The sequence below is a fragment of the Cygnus olor genome, chromosome 1 (genome assembly GCF_009769625.2).
Source record: "Cygnus olor isolate bCygOlo1 chromosome 1, bCygOlo1.pri.v2, whole genome shotgun sequence".
Lineage (NCBI taxonomy): Eukaryota > Metazoa > Chordata > Aves > Anseriformes > Anatidae > Cygnus > Cygnus olor.
The window spans coordinates 197817606-197839384 of NC_049169.1; the positions used below are offsets into that span (position 1 = coordinate 197817606).

General features: G+C 51.5%; 1 protein-coding gene across 4 annotated transcripts in view; it reads right to left on the reverse strand.

Annotated features, from left to right (window-relative positions):
* Positions 1 to 21779, reverse strand: part of AMOTL1 (angiomotin like 1) — a 75071-nt gene that overhangs the window by 34752 nt on the left and 18540 nt on the right. For 2 of the 4 annotated variants that reach the window (XM_040544214.1, XM_040544217.1), the window contains 2 exons: positions 15192 to 15338; positions 11931 to 12828 (listed from right to left, as the gene is read on the reverse strand). In XM_040544214.1, the coding sequence (XP_040400148.1) occupies positions 11931 to 12828; positions 15192 to 15338 (1045 nt within the window). Of the gene's footprint in view, positions 1 to 11930; positions 12829 to 15191; positions 15339 to 19953; positions 21365 to 21779 lie in introns of those variants that run through there. The other 2 variants (XM_040544215.1, XM_040544218.1) reach the window with 2 other exon arrangements.

The following is a 21779-nucleotide window of genomic DNA, read 5'->3' on the forward strand; positions in this document are numbered from 1 at the left end:
CAGCATCCATCACCCACCAACCTTGTAGCAGGGAAGAGCAGGAGGGGGCACCCCCACGGGGCAGAGGCTGAGCTACCCCTTAGCCTAGATGCCCCAAAATCTACACCACGCTTGTTCAAGTGGCTGAGCCACACCGGGCATCAGGCTCAGAGCAGGGGACAGAGCCCAGTTTGGCTGGAAAACTAGCTGGACTTCCCCGCTTGCTCTTCCCCTCCATCAACCAAGCATTTTCCAAAAAGTATATTTTAGCTTAACGACCAGCTGTTAGGCTTGCTGTAGCCCCCGCTGCCTTTTTTCTGTACCCCGCACAAGGCAGGAGATCTCACAAATGGATGCATTTACACCATTTGGCCTCGCAGATCCATGAATGCTGTTTTTCAGGCAGACAATTTTGCGCCATATAAATACATAATAAACATGATGACTTGTCTACACGGCTCCTCAAAGTGGGGTTTTCAAAGACTCTCAGCGCTGGCCTAATTCTACTGCCAACGACAACAACCTGTCACTGCCTGCCGTGGCGGCAGAACGAGATGAAAAGCCAACAGGCTTTTTAAAAACCCGCCCTAAAAGGTGACAGATTGGGAAAACCTTCGCTGAGCTCATTTTGGGCTCACGATGGCTTTTACCTGCTCCTAGGGCTGTGCCTCCCCTGGTTAAATGAAACACCCAGGGCAGTCGGAGCACAGGAGAGAGCCGTGCCCTGAAGACAGCTCCTGGGGCCAGGGGAGTTTGCTCTCAGCCCCTGCCATAGGTGCAGCCTTAGACTTAGGGGCTAAATTTTGACAGAAAGCGGGTAAAGCTTTCCCGAGGACAGTAAGTCAGGGAGGTGTTGTTTGACGCCTTACATATGGCCAACGAAACGTGCAGTGATTAAGAAACATTGCAAAGCTTTATCCGTGGTTGCTGGTGACAGCTCTGCCCATGCTGGCCCTGCTCGCCCACCCTGTGCTGCAGCACAAAACACAGCAGCAATGCAAAAACACGGAAAACAGGGGAAGGAAAAAGGCAGCAGCTCCTCCAAAACGCCCCCCGCTGAACGCCGAGCTGCCTGGAGCCGAGCAGCATCCCACGCTGCGAGGGGAGAGGACGCCACGGCAGCTCTTTTTTCCGTACCCACTGCAGAGCTTTGCAGGGGTGCTTGACGCTGCCTGAGCGTGGAGGGGGGTACGGCAGGGGGAGCGTACCGTGTCGGTTTGTGTGCCAGGCTGCCCTGCTTGCTTGCGTTTGTCATCAGCCCCAGCGCCAGAAAGGAAAGGAGTGTGCAGAGCCCTTCCCACGCTGACTTCCTGGCTGCCGTAGCCGCTTGCAGCGGCCTTCCGACGGTGCTCAGCAAATCCCCGGCTGCAAAAGGAAGCAAGCCCCAACTTCCCCTGAAACGTCCTCAAAGTGAAGGGTCCGAGGCAGCTGCAGCTGGGCACTGGCACTAGGTTAAGACATCGGTCCCTGCTCACCCACCCTTGACTCCATCCCCTGTGCACCCTCCTTCAGGTGTTTACAGACACTGATGAGATCCCCCTGGGCCTCCTCTTCTCCAGGCTGAGCAGCCCCAGCTCTCAGCCTCTCCTCACAGCAGAGGTGCTCCAGGCCCTTCATCACCTCATGACCCTTCCCTGGACCCTTTCTAGCATGCCCAGATCTCTCCTGTACTGGGGGGCCCAGAACTGGACCCAGCACTCCAGGTGTGGCCTCACCAGTGTTGAATAGAGGGGAGGATCACCTCCCTCAGCCTGCTGGAAATGCTTTGGACCACGTAACACAGCCCAGAAGACCACTAGCCTTCTTAGTGGCAAGGGTACATTGATGGCTCATGTTCAGCTTGGTGTCTACCAGGACCCCCAGGTCTTTTTCGGCAGAGCTGGGTGGCCCTCAGCATATGCTGGGCCATTTTGCTGCTGCCATCGCTGCTGGGGACCATAACGCAGGGACAGGGCCTGGCAGAGACAGGCAGTGACTTCTCCAAAGGAGCCGCATCGACAGAATAACTGCTTGTGGCTGAAGTACCCGTGTGGAAACAGACCCGGAGATGGGCAACAGACCAGCATCTGATTCAGGTGCTGAGCGCTGAGAGCATTTTAATCCAGGGAAATCCCCCACAAACTCAAGCTGCTCAGAGCACGGGAGGCTGACAGCGCTGAGGCCACCAGGAAGACGCAGCCCAGCACGGGAGCCCTGAGGACCGTGTCAGTGTAGCTGCTTGGCTCCGCTCCCCTTTGTATTCACAAGTTTGCAACTGGGAAACTCGAAGCATTCATCTCCCCGTTACAAAAAACTCCCAAGAGAAGTCAGCGAGGTTCAAACCCCGGCAGCACCGCTTCCTGGAGCCCACAAGCACGCCGAGACCGCGCACGGTCCCCTCCAGCGTCACCGCTGCCATGTGCTGCTGGGACTGGGGGGTCACACTGAGCTGGGGGCTTGTTTTACCTTCCTGAGACCGAAACCATCGGCCTGCTGAGGTCATCCAAGCCAGCGAGCCCAGCAAGCCCCGTGCTGAGCTGCTCTGCAAATGGCAATGACAACCTGCTGCAGGCACGGCTGTCAAACCATCCTCCGAGTGCCCTCCTCTTTCTGGTGCCTAAAACCCCGCGAGGGACCCCGCACTCCTCGAGGGACCGGGATGTTGTTTTGCTTGAGAAACGGCGCAACGAAGAACGTCACGAGCGGCGGAGCAAGGGATGTCACTTGCGATGCAAGAGGTGCTCCACACGTGTGCAAAAGCAGACAAGCACGCTGCACCTCCTCGGCATAGCTGACAGCCATACATGAGCATGCACTTACGTGTTTTACCATGACAAATAACCCAGCTGAATGTGAGTGAGTTTGTCCTAAACAAAATAAAAGACAGGTATTTTTTATGCAGGTAAAAGCCCTGCTGTCTGGACACAGTAATACTGCTCCAAAGACAGGCATTTCCTACAGATACAGGTTTTCTCACTTCTTTATGGGAGCAGCTTTGAGCAATATAACACATTTATAAATTGATCTCTGAAACTAAACTGGGGGAGATGAAGCATTTTTCTCTTTTCATTACACAGCAGTGCAACTTCCTGTTGTAGATACACCCTTTGACTGCTTGCTGGAACTCTTGACACTGTACTTTTGGAAAATCTCATCCTCCCATCAGTTCGACCTTTTCACATGTTTCAGTCTGTTTAGCTTTATACTAAAGAGGGAGGAGAGGTGCCCAGGATCTCCCTTTTCTTGAATTGTGAATTGTCCATCAAGCTATGAAAGACTTACACACTGTAGCAGCAGCCAGGCACCAGCATCCTTATAGCTGGGGCCACAGGATAGGTTCTCCAAAGCGTTTCCCACCTTGGAAACCAGCACAAAGGACACTGCTCCTTCTGAAGCACTGCAGTTCAATGGGCATTAACCGTTTCTGTCTTTCACAGAATCACAGAATGGTTTGGGTTGGAAGGGACCTTAAAGCTCATCCAGTTCCAACCCCCTGCCATGGGCAGGGACACCTCCCACCAGACCAGGTTGCCCAAAGCCCCGTCCAGCCTGGCCTTGAGCACCTCCAGGGATGGGGCATCCACAGCTTCTCTGGGCAGCCTGGGCCAGGGCCTCACCACCCTCTGAGGGAAGAATTTCCTCCTTATATCCAATCTAAATGTCCCCTCTTTTAGTTTAAAGCCATTCCCCCATGTCCTATCACCGCACCCCCTGACAAAGAGTCCCTCCCCAGCTTTCCTGTAGCCCCCTTCAGGTACTGGCAGGCCGCTGTAAGGTCTCCCCGGAGCCTTTTCTTCTCCAGGCTGAACAACCCCAACTCCCTCAGCCTGTCTTCACAGGAGAGGTGCTCCAGCCCCTTGGTCATCCTCATGGCCTCCTCTGGACCCTTTCTAACAGCCCCACATCCTTCTTGTGCTGGGGTCCTGGACGCAGCACTCCAGGTGGGGCCTCACAAGGGCTGAGCAGAGGGGCACAATCCCCTCCCTCCAACCGCTGGCTACTCCTCTGTTGATGCAGCCCAGGATGCAGTCGGCCTTCTGGGCTGCAAGTATGCATTGCTGGGTCACGTTAAGCTTTTCGTCCACCAGAACCCCCAAGTCCTTCTCCACAGGGCTGCTCTCAATGAGTACTCCCCCAGCTCTCATCTAAGGGTTCAGGGAAACAAGAGACGTGAGAAGCCTGACTATCAGTGAAGACAGAAGCAAAGAAGTTGTTGGGTACCTCAGCCTTCTCCATGTCTGTTGTTATCAGTTCTCCCTTCTCATCCATCAGAGGGGACACTCTCCTTGGCCTTTCTTTGCCAAGCAATGTACCCATAGAATCCCTTCCTGTTATTCTTTATCCCTTGCCAAGCTCAGTTCGATCTGTGCCTTGGCTTTCCTGATCCCATCCCTGCACATCCAGACAGCATCCCTGTGCTCTTCCCAGGCCACATGTCCCTGCTTCCACCGCCTGTGCACTTCCTTCTTGTGCCTCAATTTGACCAGCAGGTCCTTGCTCAGCCATCCTGGTTGTCTGCCCTCCCTGCCTGCTTTCTTATCATGGGGATGGAGATTAAATATTCATTTAATCTGCCCCGATTTAATTATGACTTAACCAACTGTAAAATCTCTGAGTGTATATATCCCATAAAATCAACACAGCGAGTCATGTTAACAAATCATCATCTGTAGGAATAGGAGAATTAAAACATCGGCTTTGTTCACATCCAAGCTCTCATGTAAAAACTCCAGAGAAACAAAGCAATCAGGATTATCCTGAGCTCCTTTGGACTTAGTAAAGAATGACATTCTCAGAATGCTTCTACCGTATTTTAAGCATCGATCTTACTCTGCACTAGAGCAGGTTAAAATCTTCCAGCCAACCACAGTTTCATCAAAAATTGTTCTTCTTAAAAGCACGCAACTGTGGAACAGTATGAGTTTGGACTATTTCTGCAACACTACTGCAGCATTTGTATTGAGAACGTATTTTTTCTTGACGTGATTCTAGAAATAGGGCTCCCATATACTTCTGCAATGCAATACTAAAAATGAAAAAATGCAGGAAATCAATTTTTAGAATATAGAGAGACACAGATATAGAGAGAGCTTTTCAAGGGCTATCATGCTAGGCTCGCTATACTGCACTCTCTCTCTCTTAAATGGATTATGGATTTGCAATATATAGAACTTGCTATGGATAGCTTGCAATACGCTGTCTTCAGCAGAATACTTGGCCACGGACCTCACTTTCATAAGAAATCCCACAGAATTCAGCACGGCCATCCACAACCCTAAATTCAGGCACGGTCTTAATACACCTGTTGGACTGGAACCCCTGGGAGAAAGAATGATCAACACAAAGGAATATCGAGGGCAATCTGTAGCTGTATGCAGGAGTAAGAAGCCAATTAATGATGGAGTCCACTTGCTGTTGACTACCAGGAAGCTGTAAATACAGAAGAGCTATTGCTCGACAAAGCAGGGCAGCATTAAGAAGTAATGAAACTAAAATCCCTGTAAATATTCTGGAAAGTCTACCCTTGCACTGGTGCGGATACAGGTCAGCTCTCTATGCAGGGACAGAGAGCAGCCAGTTGAGTAAGGACTTTGGTTGCAACATACCACGACATTTACATTCATAATTAAAATCCCCTCCTCTGATCTCTTTAGCTTATCTTTCTCTGCATGCTTTGCCTTCCTCTGCCTCCAGGGCAGACTGGCCGGTTTTATCCCTGAAAGGCTCTCCCAAAGGCCTTCATCTCCCAGCTTCACGTGTCTGCTGGGGATGCTGTACCTGAGTCAGAGAAACCAGCATCACTAGGGTGAAGTTCTTTGCAATTACCTTAAGTTTCAGCCTTACAATGAGAGCAGAAAGTGCAAGAAAGGTGCTTATTGCTGCCCATCGACTGGGAGCCTTGAGCCTGGATGCTAATTTCAGAGACAGGCATCCCCCTGAGTTCCAGTATGATTTCTGCAGCATGAAGAAGCCTTTAAATGCTGTTCTTTGTATCTGTGGGTAACATGGAAGAATCAGTGATGTCAGTATTTGGGAAAAGGGCAAGATCCCGGAGAAGTCGGTAAGCCCAGTCTGCTGGGCACGGTGCAAGGAAACACAGTTGTATGCCTATTATTAAATGCTGATACAGCCAGAAATGAGAGAAAACTTTCAGTAGCCAAGACATAGCCCTCGTAGTATTCCCTGCTTTATGGGAAAAGCAACAGCCTAAGCACCTTGCAAACACAAAGGTTTATTTCAAACCCATTTTTGCACACTTGGACTCACCCTTCCAGAACTCACCATTTTGTTAGTGATGTTTATTAATGCTGGCAGGACTTGGTCCAACTACTTTGTGATTACATTACAAGTTGCAGGGGAAAATTATCTGAAAAGGCATACTGTATTAAACACAACCTCCATAGTTAAGAGAGGGAGGGGATATATTTCTTCACAGGGAGCTACACACAGAATATTCGTTATAAGGACTGCTGATCTTCAGCAAAGGAAAAGGTGTGCTCCCCAGCTGTGCCCTCCTAGAAGAAACAAGTGGGATGATAACACAGCAGGAGAAAGAGAAGTGACATTGGCACCACTGAAGCTGTTGGAACAGCTTCATTTTTCTTTTGTTCATTTTAATGAAAGACAGACTGGGCCGGGGGATGATACAAATCTCTTCTGCAGTGACTGGTGCCACAACCTCCATCAGCCTCGGGGACGTGATGCAACGCTCCAGCCTTCCTTACAGCTGCCAGCATCCACGTCAGCTGGCGGCGCTGCCTGCGAGCCACGCTCCTGCTTACGCCAATCTCGCCGAGGAACATCAGCACACGTCAGCCTGGGTGCCTGACGCTGATGTCCGCCCCAGGGACATCCATCAGCCTTCCCGGGGTGTCTCCAGGAGAAAAAGGACCTCCTTGTAGTCCCCTGGGTGGCTGCAGACGTGTGGTTGAATGAGTAAATATAGACAGGTTGTCTGAAAACAGCAGCGGCGTGGGGGAGTTAAGGCACAAATAACCAGAGAAGCCGCAGACTATGCTAGCAGTTAAATATAGGTTTGCAGATCCAGGCCGGGGGAAATTTTCTGAGGCACATAAAAAACTGGCCTGGCTTTAAAACAGCCTAAATCCATCCTTCGGTTTCGTGCCATCTTTTAAACGCGCGGATTAAATCGGAATTAAAAGGTGACCGCACGAAAGACTTCTGCACGTCGCCCCTCGCCAAGCAGCGGTGTTTCCAGTTCAAGGCTTCGTTCACATCACGCACACTTTTTATTAACTGGGTGAGGAAATCATTCTGCATAAAAGACACCAGGATCTGACTAGGGACACAGGGAGCAATGAAAAGGATTCATTGCTCACATTGAGTGATCTGGATCACTGCTTAAACGGGGCACAAAGAAACAATATGTGCTTGAACAGGTCCAAACAGAAGTCCTTCCCCCAAGGGATAAATACAGCAGGCTACAGTAAGGGGTAGGAATCCCTGTCCTGGGACTACCCTCACACATCTGAACGGGTAACGAGGTGGACGGCGAGCTCCCAGGGTGCCGACGTCTGACATGGAAAGCGTTCATGAGATCCATAAACAAGGGCCATGGAGTTGCATTGCAGAGGTGATGTTACGTCTGATTTGCCTTGCGTCTCATTCAGCTTTCCACAAGGAAAAAAGTTCTTTTTTTTCCCCCTCTCAACAGCGAAATAATTAAGGGGCTCCAGGCTCCGTCTGTTTAATGCATTAAAGAACTGACAGCATGGGGCTCCTCGCTGTATCCGAGGGAGATATTGCAAAATCCAAACTGGTAACTAGAAAATACAGGCTGAGACGGAGATGCAGATCTGTGCCAGAGATGGCAGCGAGCGAGTGGAACAAGCCTGTAAAGGCCGTGATGGATTCTCCAGCTGGAGAATGTTATAACCATCAGGACTGAATGTTTTGCAAACTGCAGTTAATTCACGGTGTCATGCCACCAAATTAGGTTATTTCAAAGCCCTTTTACCTGACAAGCTCCGAGTCTCTGAACATGCATCTCAGGAAAGTTAGCAGGCACCGTTAAGGAACGGCTGCGCTCTAGAAGCTAGCGTCTAGGAAAGGAAAAGTTGATTTTTATTTTTTTTTTAAGGATTATTACACCTGGCCAGCCTAAGGCATTCACAAGTTGTGAGTCAGTGCCCAAGGCACCACGCAGCCGATTGAAAAATATGCGTATTTTACAACAAGAATAAATATCGCTTCATTTTTATTTGCCTTCTGTCTTTTTGGACTTTCAAGCTTCAGGCTTCAAGCTCTGCTCTACAATCGTGATGTCCATAAAGTAGAGGTCACTGAGCCTAATTTATGCAAATACACTGATTACTGTATAACTGTAAGAGGTGTTCAGGATAATACCAGATATTTTGATATAGGATAGTTCATTTGGAAGGGACCTTCAAAGATCATCTAGTCCAACCACACCACTGATATTTGCAGTATCAAATCCTCCCTCCTGAACTGGTATTTACAGAAAAGATGTGAGATTTCACCACCATGATTATTAAAGGCACTCTTCCCTTTTAAAGCCAGCCACATTGGAAAGGGGGGAAAAAAAATGTTAGGCAGCAGCTGCAGTTATTCCATCTCCTTCAACAGCTACCTGCCAACATCTGTGGGTTTCCAGTCACAGTTCCCTCACCACACACGGACCAGAGGGAGGAGAGGGGGATCAGTGACTCTACAGGCCTTTTTCATCCCTGATATCTGTGGGTACTCCCTGCAGACCAATGCAGCTTTGTGCTTCTCCCCTCTCTCTTCTGGAATGCAGAAGCCTTTTGCGCAGTCCCTCCTCCCCAGAGGGTGCCAGGACGGATGTGCTGGGGAACAGACACCGGCCAGGACAGAGGAGAGGAGATGCCGGCGCTATGAGATTCCCACAGGACCCCAGGCAAAGCTCCATTGCCATTAGGCTCCTTCCCAGGCCCTCCCACAGAGATGAAAGCTGGAATTTCTCACCTCGGTTCCCCTACCAGAAAAAAAAAAACCAGCATCTCCAGACCCTACCCCTTTTGTCACCCAAACATTCCTGGATACCAGGGCTGTAAGGAGACCCTGCAGCCCAGGGGGACAGACAGGAGCTGGTGTAGAGCAGGGGGGGAAAGAAACCAAACCAGTTCACACCAGTTAAATCTGGGTAATGCCATCAGAGAAGATTTCAGTATGGGCAAGCATTTGCTGGAAAAGGCTGTGATGACCCAAGATGAGGATGAGGACCAGCACGTAGCCAAGAGGCTCGCCGTCACACGTTTCCTGTGCAGCCAAACACACTTTGCAGTGGCACAAGACGCACAGAACGCAAGTATGAATCCAAAGCTGTCTCTAATGAGCTGTGGCCCATGAATGAATAATTTCAGTCTGCACGCTAGCGACTGTCCTGCTGGTGCTGATTACTGCCTAGGACGTAGCCAGCAGGAGCACATCCCCCAAAAAACAGGCAGGGTGTGCCAGGAGCTTGGAGAGCGCGAAGACCCAGGGTGCGTACCAGGACACGGAGCAGCCCCAGAGAGACCGACCGTGTGCTGGAGGTGGAATCGAGCACACAGGGGTGGCAGAATCCCCTCTGCGGTGTGATTTGGGGGTCAAACCGTGCTGCCTTACCAGGAACGAGCATAACCACTGTCAGGAGCTTTGCAGGCTTTGTCCCTGGTGCCGGGGTCATCCTGCAGAGCTGGGGCTGGGCGTAGAAAACCTCAGCACACCACGGGATTTCTCAGCATTGCCCTCGCTGACCGGGCACCTGGGACGGGTTTGGACACTGGCCCCAAAGGATTTCTTACCGGACACCGGTGCCAATTCCCAGTCAGCCGCAGAAGTTAGCGCAGCGCCCAGCTCTGCTCGTTTGCATGGACTCAGCAGAACTGCTTATTGAATCAGCATCTTCCAAAAGCGATAAACTCCAACCAGTTCCTTTTATGTGTGGATGAACGCGGTGCTGGAGATGTTTGTTAGCACAACCAACAGCTGCTGGAGCCCTGCTCAGGCTTCCTGAGAGCACAGCCTCAACTTGACCCCGCTGCGCTCGAGTTCATATAGCTGTTTCTTTGCATAAACAGAGATTTTCGCTTAGCTCTTTAAAATATCATCTTGCTCTGAAAAATTACAGAGACTCCACACAGGGAAGGCTGGTAAGCAAAACACATCTCACTGGGGTTAGGCCAGCAGCGCTCTCTGCTCAGAGGGATAGCGAGAGTCCTATCCTTGTCACAACTTGCAACATTTACCAAAGCCATGCTCTGAATTCATCCCTGTTTTGAAGCAAAGGCAAAACTTTTTCAAACACTAGAAGTAGAGCATCCACTCCCTGGTTTTATGCCGTAAGAACTTCATAAAGGGAGCAGGGGGGCAGCTGCACCATCATTTCTCTGCAGCAAAACTAGTGCACGCACCAAGTTACACACCGAGTCAAAACCTCGGGGCATTCTGGGGTCAATGAAGACCTAATTAAGCAACTCCCCAAACGAAAACCACATTCACGCGAGACAGCTCCAGCCGTCCAAAACCAGCAAGGCTGGCAAAACGCTGCCCAAGAGGTCAAAGAGCGGGTGGGGTGAAACACAGAGACGTTTGCATTTAGGGAGAGCGAGGAAAGCAGGTTAACGTGGCCGTGCCATGGACAGACGGACGGAGGAAGCCATATAACCCCACGGGCCTGCCTCTGCCTGCAGCCCCGAGCAAGCGAAAGCACCCAGGCGGTGCGGTGCTGGCAGGAGCCGTGCGGCTCTCAGCAATCAGCTCACAGGAAATAAACACTCCGGATTATTTTTAATGCGCTTGGAATAAAACCACCCTCACGCAGAGGCCCAGCACGAGGGGCCAAGTACCATAAAAGTCTCATGTAAGCTTTGTTTGGAGGATTTAAGTAGGGCATAAGTGATGTATACACTTTATCTGGCCCTCTTTGTAAAGGGAAGCATTTCACCCCACTGCTGGAAGCATCATCGAGTGATGAGAAAGGTCTGAAATAAAGAGAGACCTCTACCTCAGAAATAAGCTTCATGCAAATTTTTCCACAGGTTTTTCAATTTGGGGTTTCGAAGATCTCAGGGATACTGCGCTTAGGCTATAAACTTTCACATTTTTAGAAAGCAGTCTTTTTCACTCTCACTCAAGTACAGGCCAAACCTCATCTCCAAACTTCTGCTCTTCCACGTGAATTACAAAGCACAAAACCCCAGCTGCTGCCAAGGTACAACACGACCTTGCATTTCCTCACTAAAATTCAGTGTTACAGCAAGAGCCGGATGCCACATCAGCTGGGTAGAGATGAATTTTTATCATGGAATCAAAGAATGGTTTGGGCAGGATGAGACCCTTAAAGCCCACCCAGTTCCACCCCCCTGCCATGGGCAGGGACACCTCCCACCAGACCAGGTTGCCCAAAGCCCCATCCAGCCTGGCCTTGAGCACCTCCAGGGATGGGGCATCCACAGCTTCTCTGGGCAGCCTGTGCCAGGGCCTCACCACCCCCACAGTCAAGAATTTCTTCTGAATATCTAATCTAAATTGAGTCTCTTTTAGTTTAAAGCCATCCCCCCATGTCCTATCACTGCACCCCCTGACCAAGAGTCCCTCCCCAGCTTTCCTGTAGCCCCCTTTAGGTACTGGCAGGCCGCTGTAAGGTCTCGCCGGAGCCTTCTCTTCTCCAGGCTGAACAACCCCAACTCCCTCAGCCTGTTTTTGTAGGAGAGGTGCTCCAGGCCCCTGATCATCCTTGTGGCCCTCCCCTGGACCTGCTCCAACAGCTCCGTGTCCCCACGCTGTGGCCCCAGAGCTGAACGCAGGGCTCCAGGTGGGCTCTCACAGCTTTTCAGGTGAAGAAGAACTACAAGCAGGCCATGAAAGGGGAAGCCCCCAAGGCAACTTGGCCCCAAATGCCGAAGGTCACAAGCCACCAGCCCAGCTCCTGCTGCCCACCATGTCCCGAACAAGGCAGCGCGGTGCCACCATGCCCCAGCCCTTACCTGGTCACCCCGTACTCCGGGGGCGGCTGGTACCGGACAACCGCCACCTCCGTCCGGGCGGGCTGGGGGGCCACATAGGAAGCCTTGAGGACGTCCTGCGCTCCCGCTGGGTGCTGCTCACCATAGAAGAGCCCGTGCTCAGGCACCTTGCTGCCAGGGGACGCCGCCACCGCCGCTGCCTTGGCTTTGTAGGGGTACTCGGGTGGCGGGCCCCGCGGGTCCATGCCCTTGCTGGGTGCCGGGGCCGCCTTCAGCCCCTTGCTGCCCGCCGGGGCCGGCAGGTGCTGCTTGGCCCCGTTCCTCTCCAGCGAGAGCTGCATGATCCTCTCGCTCAGCGAGCGCACGTGGCCCTGCTTCAGCTCCTTCAGTGCGTCGTCCTTATGCGCCTGCCCGCTGCCGGCCCGGCTCACCGTCGGCCTCCCCTCCGTCCTGGACTTCTGGCCGGAGGTGCCGGCGACATAAAATCCCGGCCCCGTCGGCGGCTGTCCCCGGAAAAACTGGGACTGGGCCTTGGCTTCCTCGTAGGTGGGGAGCTCTTCGCTGCTGTGCGGGGGCTGCGCGGCCCGGGGCTGCTTCTCCATCGCAGCACCGTCCCCCTGGTGCTCCTGCCCCTGCGGTTCCTGCCGCGCCGACGGCTGGACCATTTGTGGGTCCTCTGGCGCGAGGTTTTCTGTGGAAGAGAGAGTGCTGGCAGTGCTGTTGGAGGGGCCGGCGCTGCCCGTCGCTTGGTGCTGTATGGCCAGCAGGTTCATGTTCTCACTGGGGTTGCCATACCTCAGCTGCTCCTGGATCAGGCGCTGCAGGACCGTGCCGGCTGCCACCTCCTCCGAGCCTCGCATCTCCACCTCTGAGCTCCGGAGGAAGTTTGGAGGGTGCAAGGTGCAGAGGGCTTCCTCGGCTACGTGGGGAGAGAGAGGCAGCGGTTAGCCCTGCGCCAGCCCGGGGGTTTGCTCAAAGATTGGGGTGCACCTCAGTTTTGGCTGCCTGGAACCAGCGCCACGTTCTTCATGTGGAGGCCTGGCACCCCTCTGCCCCTCCTAAGCCCCATGGCTGTCATCCTCACCCCCCACCCCAGCCCATCCTTCATTCTGTGTGCAGTGACCCCCAAGAAACACACACTCGTCCCTTCAACACCCTCCTTGTGCCCCACACCAACACCAGTCAATGGAGGGACAGGTGGACCCATACCGACCCCAGTCAATGGAAGCACAGGAAAATGTGATCTTTTCTAAGACACGAATTGGGAAAATCCCTCCCTGGAGATGCCTTGCACAGATTAGAGGCAGCCTCCATGGCAATACCAAATCAGATGACGCATTTTTGACAGCTGAAGTTCGATGAGATGAATCCCCTCACAAGTGCACTGCATGCCACAAGAAAATGTAATGCAGAACGTGTCACAAAAAAACCTCTAAAATTACACTGAAAATAAAAGGGCTCAGAGAGTGTAATTAAAAAGGAATCTGTGCTCTGGCATCTTGTCTTAAAACTGCAATTTCCCCTCTGGCCAATAACGCTATTTCTATGTGAGTCAATACTAACTTTTGTAATTTTGCTGGGTGAGTACAAAGACGACGTTAAGGTCACGGATGTAATATCAGCGTTTTAAATATCACAGAACAAACTACCGTAGCAGAGACTACTGAAGTAAAGCAGAGGATATGGTGTAATTTTTTCACCCAGTCTCCCAAGCTGCATTTGCATGGGATAAGGTGTTACCGGTGCTGTACACTGGAGTGAAGCTGCGCAGCTTGAGGGTTGGTGCCAAATACTGAAACAGGCTCCAGCTCCCTTTTCCAACTCACCCCTGCTTGTTACGTGTAGCAGCATGGGCATCACAAACCACAGAAAGTGAAATATGCAGTGAAATTTGCATTTGTAGTGAAGAAGCAAAGCATCTAAAAACATAATCCTTCCTTCCTGAAGCCCACCATCCCAAGGATGTGTAAAGATCTGTATGAGGGCTGCCTGCACCCAAAGGGGTGCTCCTGAAAGATAGACCCTGCTATAGGCAAAAACAAAAATAGGCCCTCAGCTCTGCACACAGTCCTCCCGATTTCCTAGGCAAGAAGGAGGTGCTGTTCTGAGTTCAGTTTTTGAGGTCATTCTTGGCAACTTTTTTTCTCTATCCTGCTGTTTCCAATTCTCAAAGGAGTTCTTCAGCAGTACTTGCATTTGTTTTTCTGGCATCCGAAAGTAGTTAAAAAGCAAAACTTTCTCCTGAGGTCTGGTATTTCCCTGAGGTTTCATCAGTTATTGCACATGCTGTGGGATAACTTATATACAATCCGGATGCCAGAGGGGAAGAGAAGCCTTTGACTCTTAACTGTGAGAATAGGTCATTTCCACTAACATTTTTTTTTTGTGGCAAAAGCTTAAACATGATTGTGGGGCTTGAGAGGGAGAGAAGGTTCCCAGGCTGTTCCACTCCATGCCTGCTCTGCAAAACATACTTCTCCTCCGCTTTCCCTGGGACAACATTACCTGCCCGTCAGCCTGACTGGCTGGGGTGGCAGCCTGGCCACTAGGTTTCTGAGGGTCTGCCAGCTCCCTGGGCCAGTGCTGGAGCCAACAAGAAGCAGACGCGTGCACAGATAGATAGCTGCACAACAGCCAAGCATCCACCTACATTACATGTCCCCGCAGCTACAGCAAACTCCTACTGCTGTATTTGCATTATCACAGCACACAGAAGTCTTGCCATAATGGACATTTCTTCAGACTTGCAATAAAAACCTCCCTTATGTGAGAGAAAGCTCACAGTCTAGTTATTAGACTAGGAGTGAGGGAAGTGGATAAAGCCAACGCCACACACTCAAGACAGCTCTTTATCATACACCACGAGGATCTTCTCTCCTGTGCTAGTCACCCGTCGGCATCCTTATATTCAGGAGATGCACTTCAGGAGTCTATTTTTGAGGCCCAAAAGGACTGAGCACCGTGTGCCTTATACAGGGTACCAGCAATCCTGCTCCCTCAGCAAAAAGCTACGGACCTCAGTGCAGCTGTTCAGAGAAGAGCATCCACGTCCAGAAGGACGAGCAGAAACGGTGCATCCTCCACAAGCACAGGTGACAAACGATGGTGGGTTCTGACACTCATGTCAAAGGCAACTCTCCTTTGACCGTGCTGGGGATGAGGAGCTGGGCTTTCACCTCTGTAAATATTACTGCAAATGGTCCGAGCTGTTTGGTTTATGCTCAGGGAAAAGCCTGGATGTAACTGCGATGGGTTCCTATGGAAGAGCGGCCACCCACTTACCAGCTTTCTCTTTAGCGCTGATGGCTTCAGCTGTTAGCGGAGAAACTTCATGCCTGCCAGCAAACAACTGGTGGTCCTGGTAAAGAAAGCCAGCGTCTTCCAGTAGCTGGCCTGGGGTGGTAGGCTTGTAACAAACAGCTGTGGAGCCTGCGAGGAAGAAAGATGGGTTGTCAGTAAATAAACCACTTGCATGACAAAGTATAAAGCCATGATTAATGACAGAAGCCCCCCAGAAATAATCTTGAGCCTTGTTAGGTGCCTGAGAAGCCCTGCTGGGGTCACCCAGCCAACCATCTCTGCTGTCCTCACCACCACATCAGCTCTGAGGAACGAGTGGCAGCTGCCAAGTCATCAGTGCTATTTTGTGCACCAGCACAGCCTGGTTTCCAGTCTAGGACCAAAGCAAGGCTGACCAAGCCTGGCTCATAATAGCCAACAGATTTACAAGATGCTCATAGAGGTTGTGGAGTCTCCTCCTTGGAGATCTTCTAAAACCACCTGGACTTGGTCCTGAGCACCCTGCTCTGGGTGTCCCTGCTTGAGCAGGGGCTGGACCAGATGGACCCAGAGGTCCCTTCCAACCCTTCTGTGGCTCTCTGAACAGCAACAAGCTCACAAACGAGGCACAGCCCCAGGACACGAAGCCAAGACCCAGCATAAAACCAAAAGAGGGAGTGGGTAAGGAGGAGGACAGACGGATAGGTGAGGACCCAGCCACACGTTCAACAGGGCCACAGTCTGAAAGGCTTAACCGCAAAATCTGCTCACATCTAACAGCTCATTAAGACAGAAAATTACTGAGACATAAAATATGGCCAACGCTATCAAGGGAGTTCATGAATCACTTGGACCAGATGTTCTTAATACGGTAGAGAGAGGATGTAGCTGGAGAGCCCCCGGACACATCCGGCAGGAGCCGTGCGCCCCAGCTCAGGCATCCCACGGACAGGGGAGGCTGGATCAGTCCCGCAGCACCAGGCTCTCTGTACGCGCACTGAGGCTCTTCCTAAATCTGCTCTCAGGGTGCCTTTTTCTAGCAGTGTTTGTTTTAACGAGCTCACGCAAAATGCCTCTTGGCCGTGTTAAGGTGGGAATGGCATTGGCTTCTTCCCCTTCCGACTCCTTTCTCTGAGCGCTGCCTCATCTTCCCAAAGAGAAGGCTCGTTGAGGTCCAGACCTTGGAGGTGAGCATCTCATCCCCCAGCGGGGATGCAGCCAAATCCCCCTCCACACCACCACTGGTTGCCAAAAATTTTGGGCTAAGAGATGGCCATCGACCTCCAGCACTGCTGAGGGACGTGCTCGGGCAGGAGGTGAAGGGTTTGTGGTGGCACCAGCAGGGCGTCCACCCATCCCAGCAGGACATCTGTCCATCCTGGCAGGGTAGGAAGCCGACGAGCACAGGGACAAGCTTGCAGAAGAAGCTCACACATTTTTACATCCAATTCATCGCTGACTCCACGCCCCTGCACGGACCAGGGCAGCAGGAGGAGGCAGGATCTAGCCCATCGTCATTGCAGGCATGAAGACGCAGAAATTATTTTCCTCTGAGCGCCGAGGAGAGGAAATGGGCATTTCTGCGAAATGTTAATGAATTCAGCACTTCACCATTTATATTATGCACGAATCTGCACGGCGGTTAGCTATATTTAGAGAGCAAGGAGGGAAGATTGCTCACTTGAGTAGATATGAGGCAAATAAGTTTGTCAAAATTAGCACGGGAGACAGCTCCAGCACAAATGCTGATACAGATACATACAAAAAAAAAAATATCTCAGGACCCAGTTTCCAACACTACCTCCATAATCTGGCGCAGACCATCACCACAGACACCCTTCACTGCTCCTGCACACACACACACAGCCCTGCCCCGGAATTGGGGATTCTGCCTGAAACAGAAGAGTTACGAGTCCGGGCTTGGTTTAAAAATAAAGGCTGGACTGGGATAAAACAAAATCTGCACACACAAGGAAGAAAAATGGTCTTGAGCATTGCAAGCAACCTCAACCACCAGCTAGGCCTCACCACTCACCGAACAAAGCCTAAAAGAAAGAAACTGCTACTAAAATTTTACTTTCTTCCAGTTGCCTCCTGCATTTTGAGCCAGTAGGCACCCTGGGGTAGCATCTTCAAATCTTCCTAGGTGCAAAAAAGCAAATAAAGACTTGGTTTTCTGTAATGGCAGCAGAAATTCTCACCTGACTGCTTGTCTTTGGGGGTTGTACCCACGGCAAAGGACACAGGAGGAGAAGCAAGTGAGATGGTTTTGCTGGGAATTACAGCAAAAGGTGAGGAGGGAGATGAGAAGCAGCTCACCCAGGGAATCCGGTGACCACAGGTGAATGATTTAGAGACCGAGCAACATCAGACGCTTGCTGAGACACCTTGGTGAGCAGCACAGGCTCCTTCAGTCATAAGAGAGAGCTTCATCCTCAGAGGGGGACTGAGCCCTCCGAACAGGGAGGAGATGCTCCCCAGCTAAGACCCTGGTCTTGGGCATTGCCCAGAAGTTACATTTTTTGGACCAGATCCCCTTCCAGCACAGCTCATGCAGCACCGAGGTACTGCTCCGAGCCTCTCTCCCCCATGAGACCTCAGTCCGGCCAATTGCACTGGCCACTGTTCACCTAAAGTATTATAAAGTAACACCTTAAATTAAAGATAAAACTGAGGGAGCTGCGTTGCACTACTGAAAGGCACAGTTTTATGGAAACCCCTTTGTTCAGCCAGTCAAAACCTTTCCACGTAACAGCTCCACTCCCTAACAATGTGAACGCTCACCAACCATAAGCATAAAACTATAGGAAAAAAAAAATAAAAACCCAGCTGCAAGTCCATGGCACATGCTGCCACATCACCGGGCACCATGGGACCATCACCCCTCCCAGGACACATCCCCAGGGAACGCAGAGGACGCAGAGCGGTGCACAGACATCACCCTTCCAGCTGCCACATACCTGGTGCCTGCTACATCTGAGGCATTACCACGTTCCTGGGCTGGGTCAGTCCTTGCTGGATTCACCCCTCGTTACTGATTCTCCCCTATCTGAGTGCCTGCCCGGCACCCGTTCGTGTGTTTCCCTGGTTTAAGCCAAGCACACGTCACGCCGCGTTATCCCGGAGCCTCACCACGCAGCCGTGCAATTCATTTGAAGATTCCCGACTATTTCGGTGAATCACTCGCTAAGATTAACGCCAGGGACTCGGCAAGGACCCACAGATGGAGGAGCGATGCTTGAATATTTCCCGTTTCTGATGTGGTTTCGGTCTGGTTTTGAGTGGGAGCTGAACCAAAACCCCATAGGAAGTGCGGGGCCGCGACATTACAGGAAAGCCACGTCTGTAGAGCAACGCCAGCATCTCCCAGCAGCACATTTCCTCCTCAAACCGTATCTGGAGTAGGCGGTGTTCTTTCAGCCCACTTATACGTCTTCACCAAAACACCCCAAAACTGACAGAACCAAAACGACAGCGTTTCAAAGCCCACATCTGTCCTCCTGTCTCGCAGCCGAGCCAGCAGGGAATATAAATACCTTATTCCACCTTCGAAATGCTTCCTCCGTGGAAGTATCCCAGGCCACCGAGAAAGGAAGAGAATTACCCAAGGGCTCTCCTGCCCAAAAAGAGCTCCATGAGCCCCCCCCAGCATAGGCACCGTCACTTCCCTCGCCAAACATTGCATCATCCAAATGAGCACCGAACTACAAAGGCTAACAAGAAAAGGAGATGGGGGCATCCAAACCCCATCGCTGCCAAGGAATCGGGCGAAAATACCCAAATTTAAGGGCAGCTAAGGCGGAACGCTCTCCATTTCGCTTCAGCCCGACGCGCCGATTTTCATCTACGTTTCCCCCCGGCAAAAAAACAAAGCGACCCAACGCCGAGCTCGGCACAAAGCAGAGCAGCCACCCTTGGAAAGCAGCTCCCGGAGCTGGCAGAGGATCACATGGATGCTGGGAAGAGCGGGGCCAAGCCTCCCTGCCCGGCGGATGCCCGCAGATCAGGTGCACGGGCGTGCAGGGGCACACGGGCGGCGGCAGAGCTTTCATCTCGCAGGGATAGGATTTTTATGAAATTTTAATCATTCACAGGTTGTTGGTTTTTCTTTCCCCTCCTCCCCATCTTCCCAGGCTCGCACGCTGCGGAGGAGCGGGATGCACGGGGGGTGTTGTAACAGCAGCGGGATGTTATCGCACCTGCACAGCCAGGCGGGGCGAGGAGACACGCTTTCATGTGGCTTCGGTACGGTTTGCAGAAAAATACGTGCCTCTATTCATTATAAGCTGCGAATTTGCCTCTAAGGCTGCGGCACCGCTCCGCAGTACTGCCTGGATTTATAATGAGGGCTCAAGGAATCGAATCAATAACTGAAATTTCTGCTTTGATCCAGGCGCCGTGATTACGACTTCTGTCAGCGTCGCCGTTCGGAGATAAAAGGTGAGGTGGTGTTCAGAGCTGGAGGCAGGGAGGGAAGAAACTGTCGAGGAGTGAAGTACAAAGGCTGGCACGGAGCTGGTGAATCAGAGCAGCGCTTGTACTGGAGACATTTCACTACTCTGTCAATTCTCCTTCCCAAGGCATGAAAAAACCCTTTCATCCGAGAGAGAAGTCATCATGCAAATTCTTAGGGAATGAAAACGCCTTTTTTTTTTTTTTTTTCTTTAGCAGAAAATAATATAATCATGCATCAACCAGCCACAACATACTGACAAAGCATCAGCAAAGCCGGAGTTTAAGCTACGGTCAACTTTGCTGTACTTACTGCCTTTAAAAACGATCACATTGCAGACAGGCGCTGGCACGATCGGTTTCACGGGATATTTAAGCCCTTCCATTAATTAAACAGAAGTGAAACGGGACCTCGGACTGCACAGACACTGCGGATCATTAAGTCTGGTTCCTCGGTACTTCAAGCAACCACGTTATAAAACTCCCCTCTCGCTCTGCTTGAACGGCACCTTAAAAAGCAGAGGTTTTTCTTTTTTGCCCCGTTCCTCCCATTTGGAGGCTGTTTAGGGTCCTGTTCCTCTGCTACACACACAAACCCCTCTCGTTTCCCGCTCGCAGCCCCGCCATCGCTCTTTATCCACGTATTTTTTCGCCAGTGGTGTCCTTTAGGTTAAATAGCTTTCTCCCTGAGTCATTCCCACAAACTTGCAAGCGTACAAAGGAGTCTGGGATACGGGCAGAACAAAAATAGTACAAAGACCGTACAGTGCTCTTGAACGGAAAATGCAGGCATTGAACTCTATCTTATGCATCTTCATATTTCTCGAGCTTTTCCTTTTTTAAACGCAGCCAGCACGCCGTACACCAGGCACTTCATTTGATCCACGTTAAGAGCCGCTCGTGATAACCCAGCCCTGAGCATAATGCAAGGGCTCTGCTTATCTCAGACGGCACGTCTCAGGGAAAAAGACACGAAGCCTTCTTCCCACCCAAATATATATTGAAATTACAAGCCTCCCATTATTAAATCATCACACGCAATTTATATTCGGCCGCTTTTGAGAGGCAGAAGCGCAGTAAAGCCGCTACCCGCAGAAGCGCTAACAAGATAATTGCCTCTCGCTCCCGCTCCCAAACGGCTGAGCTCAGATTTACAGCGGGGAAAATCGCTCTAACGGCCCACAGCGAGCAGCCTGCGGCTCCAAAAAGGTTCAGAAACGGCCCCAAACCAACAGACGCTGCAGGCAGGGGAAGACGTACCCGCTACGGGACACCCAAATGCCCTGCTCGGCCCTGGGACCCGCTGCCTACCCCGAGCAGCGCACACCCGGGTGCCTCCAGCCACCTCGGGGGACCCCAGGGCCATCCCCAGATCCAACAGGGATTTCCCCTGAATAAACCAAACTAAAGCACATTTACATCAAAAACAGCTAGTCCCAAGAATTGTTCTGCTATTTCATCCCAGGCTCTGCTTTCCTGAAATGCAGCATCCCACTGCTTCTGCCCTCACGTGCACCAGGACGCCTCTGAAGGGACTTCACTCGGCTGTTCCCCAGCTTTACGCCCCAAAAATTCAGCGCTGAATCCCACCTACTGAAAAAGCCACATAAAACACCAGAAAAAGAGATACACTTTCTAAATGCCTAAAGTTTCAATAAAAACAGTTTCCTTAGTGATTTTCTAACAGAAGAAGGTGATGTAGTTCTTCTTATTAGCATTATTTTGTACTTCTATTTCTGATGAATGAAGGCTGTTCTATTTTAAAATTCAGGACATAAATGGGAACCAGATCACATCCACCCCAAAGCTGCCAAAAAAGACACTGCTGTACGAAACCAAAAATCCTCCTGGGATTTTCCCAAATCCACAAAACATTCCCCAGCACCGAAGTTTCCACTGGGACTACTCCACAAGCAGCCGGTCGCTGGGTGAGAACGTCAGCGCTCAGCCCTCCTCTTCAGGGTTTCCAGTCCGGTGGGGCCACGAAAGGCACGCTCTCCCACCTCACCCCAAGGAACATTGCCCCTAAAGCCAGCCAGCTGCTGGAAACACCTTCAGCCTCGTCCCCCCGTGCCCGCAGCTCCGCCTGGGCGATCGGATCCCGGGGGCACAGCGGAGCCCTCCCCGGCGAGGCCGAAG